A 5105-nucleotide genomic window follows, 5' to 3' on the forward strand; every position below is an offset into this window, starting at 1 on the left:
AGAGAGCTGCCTCCAGCGCATCTCAGGACGCTGCTGGTCTGCTGTCTCCAGCCAGGGTGGAAAAGCCCCAGTTTTGAGACCTAGACCCAGTTTTGCCACAAGTTCATTGCAATAAACATATGGCCCAGAAGATGGCGCCACCACGACACTTTTACTTGCCAGTTGGTTCAACCTAGAGGAAAGTGATGGGATCACTTGGTTAATTTATTTGCTTTATTATCCTGGCTGGGCACCCTGTGCCCATCCTTTCACTCCCACCCACGGCGTCTGTTTTCCTTCCTCTTACCCACCCTAGGGTCCATGGAAGAAACAAGGCTGGCGATGTCAGCAAGGGCAGGCCTGAGTTACTGTGTCTGCACGTCTATGCTGGGAGGCTGGGCGTGGTGGGTGGAGTCCACGGGTCCAGGAGTGTTATCATGATGCAAAGATGGACTGAGAATTTCAAATCGGCCCCACCTCTTAACTCTTGGGGCATGAAAGTGTAGTATGTTGGGTAAGGGGTCCATGCCAGCTCCTCCTCCTGGGCTTCCCTGGTGGCTCAGAAGGTAAATAATTCACCTGCAGTGCTGGAGACTCGGGTTTGATCCCTGGATCGGGAAGATCCCCTGGAGGAGGAAATGGCAACCCACTCCAGTATTCTTACCTGGGTATTCTTACCTGGAGAATTCCAAGGACAGAGGAGCCTGGTAGGCTACAGTCCGTGGGGTCACACAGAGTTGGACACGACTGAGCGACTAACACTTTCACTTTCATTCTAAGCCTCAGGGATCAGTGCCATGCCAAGCACACAGAGTGCACTCAGTAAGCATCCGTCAAAATAACAGCCTTTATTACGCTCCGCCACTGAGCCAGGGCCACACCTCCATTCCCTCACTCTGTCCGACTGGGGACACATGAGTGACCTGCGCTTGTCCACACACATGGTTGGTGAGGGGCAGAGGCAGGGCTTGACCTTGGGTCTGTCTGGCTCCAAGGTGATGCTCTGCTGTGCCCTCTTGGTGCTGCGTCTGACACCCTTTCCTGAAAGCCCGGGGACAACGCACTCCTGGCTAACAAGCCTCAACCCAGCAGGACATGCCATCCAATCCAGCTGGTTCTGAAGCTTTAGACAAAACTCGCAGGGTGATCATCAGTTACTTTTGTTAAAGCTTCCTCTGCAGTCACTGGTCCCCTGAGTGGGCAGCAGCATCCTGCCCTCCCTGTATCTCTTGCGATGGTATATGGTTGCTATGACTGCAATGATTATCATCATCACCAACAGGGCAGACTCCCTGGGGCTTCAAAATAGTCTCTGCTCTCAAGGAGCCCACATCAGGGGTGAACAGAGTGAAAGTTTTTAGTAGCAAGGGTTTGTGGGCAAAGGGGTCAACGATATTCGAATGAATAACAGCTGAGACATTGCTTTGTATTTCTGGGGTCAGACACAGCCATTAAATTCAATCCAATAATTATAACAGTCATGAAAAATACTTCAGGTCTGCCCTATAGTCATTAAAGGAGAGAGCAAAATGTGAGGGAGGAAAATGACAAACACAAAGAGAAATGGCTGAAGAAAATAGAAAAGGATGGAGAAGAGACAGAGAAAGTTAGACAGAGACACAGCTCAGTCGCTGGGCATGCTGCATGCCCAGCCTCTGCTCTCATCATTGTTATCACTAGGACCACCATATGAATACAGAGATGACTTTTTACATACAGGTGCCCAAGGAGACCGGCACTAAATGAATGATAACCCCCGCCCTGGTGCCTGTTAGGATATTGCATCTTAAGGCTTTGAAAATCAAGACTGCACTGACCCCCTTCCTGGCGGAGAGCCACACAATCAGAGAGGAAATTAAAAAGAGGGACGATCACACTGAATTTTCTTTCAAGAGAACAGATGAGAAATCCTGTCTGACTGGGGATGGATTAAGTTTGGGTTTTGCAGTTAAGCCCAAGGACCGAGTCCTACAGTGTTACGGGGTTCTGCAGTTACCCCTGGAGCCACAGCATCCACATCCGTGGAGGACTGAGGACACAGGAGGGAGCATTGCCAGGAGGCCAGTGGCTCAGGACGGAGCACTGCCGGGAGGCCAGTGGCTCAGGTGGGAGCACTGCCGGGAGGCCAGTGGCTCAGGGCCCTCCAGGGTCTGCAGCTCAGGGTCCCTCCTCAAGATGCCACGAAAGGGTCACCCTTCAGCCCCCAGCCTGTGCCCACCGCCCCCCACCCCACCATCCCCACTGCTGCAGATGGCATGATTTCATTCTCCTTTATCCTGCCTTTCCAGTTTTAAATTGCCCCTGTGTGTTGCCCCATCCTCTCCCCCATGCTATGACTTGGGTCGCTGCAGCTGACGGAGCACAAGCCTTGCCGGCCAGCCCTGCTTCTTTTCTTGCTGAATCTCCACCCCCAGGACCCAGCCTCTATCCTCTGCCCCACACACGCCCTCGCTGGGGAAGGAGGAACACACACCAAAGGACTTTACAGGCTCGGGGACCCTCCCCAGCCGCGACGGGCCCGGACCCTTGGGTCACTGGACGGACGCTGTGCTTCGTGACTGGGGAGAAGGAACAAAAAGGTCTGCCCACATCCTGATGCCCCACCCACGGGCCGCCGCGGCCTCAGAAGGCAGCGGTCACTCTCTCACAGTCCTCGGTTTCCGTACAGCAAGTGCTCAGGTTGTGAGAACACACACGGCCCTGAGAAAGCCATTCTCCCCACGGGACTCAGTGCAGCTCTTTTCAGAATGAATTGTAAAAAGCTTATTGACAGTGTTATTTTTCCTAAATTGGTCTCTGTGTAAAAACCCACCTCCACGTGTAACAGAACAGGCCTCCTGGCCCCCAATCCACACTGTCTGGTGGGCACATGTGCTCACTACAGATGTTAGGCGTGGCGGCCCCATTTCTATGGGGAGAACGGTTCTGAGCTGCACGCAGCAGGGCCCCTGTAGGGGTGGGCCGGGGCGGCATATGGGCTCACCCAGAAGGTGGTGGAAGCCTGGGGGCCTCCCGGGGCGGCTGTGGTCCCCGCGTCAGCTGCCTCTGCACCGCAGCTCTGGGGCTGCGGCCACTCCGGCTCGTCTTCCGCGCGCTGCTCACTTTTGCTCTTCTGTTTCCTTATGATCTGGGGGAGGAGGCAGGTGACAAAGGGCGCACATTATTGGAGAGACTTCCAGCGCTATGTGGTGTAATGGGGATCATCTTTGGGAAATTTTTAGCCACGGAAGAGCTTAGCTTCAACGGAATACCAGCCAGTTTCAGACCCGCCTTGTGATAAAACAGCACAACCAAAGCTTTGAACATTCTACAGCACTTTACAGTTTAAAAGTAGTCCTCTTATGATGCTGACAACCTTTTCTATTAAGGGCCTACTGTGTGCCAGTCTCTGTGCTTGACACCATGTAGTACAAGGGCTTCCCTGGTGGCTCAGATGGTAAAGAATTTGCCTGCAGTGCAGGAGGGCAGGTTCAATCCCTAGGTCGGGAAGATCCGCTGGAGAGGGAAATAGAAAGCCACTCCAATGTTCTTGCCTAGAGAGTTCCATGGACGGAGGAGACTGGCCGGCTGCAGTCCCTGGGGTCGCTTGACATCATGTACGCCCTGTGCTTGACACCATATATGCTTTACGTCATTGAATTCTCAGAATAACTCTAAGAGCTACCTACTATAACTCCCCCTATTTTACAGATGCAGAGTTAATCTCAGAGGTCATCAGTTAAGGACACACAGCTCATCAACAGTGGAGCTGGATCTCAAACCTAGAGTCTCCGGCTGTACACCCTGACTTTAGGAAGGGTCTGAAAGCCCTAAGGAGGGGGCAGATACCAAGTGTCACGAAGGAAGGCTTCAGCTTGTCTGCACCGCTTGCTATGTTGGGCACAGCCACTTGGGTTTAATAAGTCCATTTGTACAGAGGTCTCTGGGCCAAGTTCCTGGCTCCTCACCCACTAGCTCAATCCCTAAGGGCAAGCACGTTCACACTGCTTATTTGTCGCAGTGCAATGCAACCCCTCTGCCTTAGCCCCGGAGTACAACAGCAAAAGTGAGAAGGAACAAGGCAAACGATGCCCAAGACAACAGTGGTACCCTCGGCGGCTCTTCCGCTCACCGAAGGCCCTGGTCTGGACCAGGTGGCCCACTGCAGCCGTGTGGTTGCCAGGGCGCGCCTACCTTCTGCAGGATGGTTGTGGCCAGCTCCTCGGTCAGCTCCTCCTTGTGGTCCCGCAGGTAACTGGCCTCATTCTGCTTGTCCTGCAGAGGGAAGAAGAGAAGGGTGTGAGCTGTGGGTGTGTTTGGGGGACTTGGCAATCGATTTCTTGGGAGTCCTGACGACAAATGCAGGGGGAGGATGGGCTCAGTTCAAGGATGGTTATATGATGATGGTGTCCCCACAAGCTGTGCTTTCTCTTGGCAGCCAGGACCCCACCCACACCACCTTCCAGACAGACATTGTGGGGGGTGGGGGGCATACCAGACTGTCCCCATAGGCTTCTGCTTTGGAGATGGCTTCCTCGATGGCCTCTTCAGCCACCCGTAGGGCGACAGCCAATGTGTCCATCATGCTGTGTCCTGGACAGGAAACAGAACAGAGACCACTTCTAAAAGGCAAGGACAAGTGAAAGGTCCTTGTGTCAGAGTCATGAGCTGACTAGGACGAGGCTAGGCCATAGTCCTCTTGTGCCTGGCACTAAGGACAGCCCCAAACATACAAAGTGGCTTAAAGACGACGGACAAAGGGACTTAATACAGCAGTTCTTCATCTACCTTCTCGGATAAAGATTATGCTTTATTTTGTGCATGTACTGTATCATTTGTAATGATAGGCAGGAAAACTGTGAAATCTTCTAAGGGCTGTGCTCATGGTTTAATGCAAATACAAAATCCACAAAAGAATTTTTTAGATTCTAAGCCCATACTACCAATCAGTTCAGTTCAGTTCAGTTCAGTCGCTCAGTTGTGTCCAACTCCTTGCAACCCCATGAATCGCAGCACGCCAGGCCTCCCTGTCCATCACCAACTCCTGGAGTTCACTCAGACTCATGTCCATCGAGTCGGTGATGCCATCCAGCCTTCTCATCCTCTGTTGTCCCCTTCTCCTCCTGCCCCCAATCCCTCCCAGCATC

At 52.9% G+C, this 5105-nt stretch overlaps 1 protein-coding gene across 2 annotated transcripts in view; it reads right to left on the reverse strand.

Moving 5' to 3' along the window:
• Positions 1 to 5105, reverse strand: part of MYRIP (myosin VIIA and Rab interacting protein) — a 226972-nt gene that overhangs the window by 63501 nt on the left and 158366 nt on the right. For both annotated transcript variants that reach the window (XM_010835475.1, XM_010835476.1), the window contains exons 6-8: positions 4454 to 4551; positions 4153 to 4233; positions 2963 to 3106 (exon numbers count right to left, since the gene is read on the reverse strand). In XM_010835475.1, coding sequence (XP_010833777.1) covers positions 2963 to 3106; positions 4153 to 4233; positions 4454 to 4551 — 323 coding nt within the window. The remainder of the gene's footprint in view (positions 1 to 2962; positions 3107 to 4152; positions 4234 to 4453; positions 4552 to 5105) is intronic.

This window comes from Bison bison, unplaced genomic scaffold (assembly GCF_000754665.1).
Source record: "Bison bison bison isolate TAMUID 2011002044 unplaced genomic scaffold, Bison_UMD1.0 scf7180017864043, whole genome shotgun sequence".
NCBI classification, from domain to species: domain Eukaryota; kingdom Metazoa; phylum Chordata; class Mammalia; order Artiodactyla; family Bovidae; genus Bison; species Bison bison.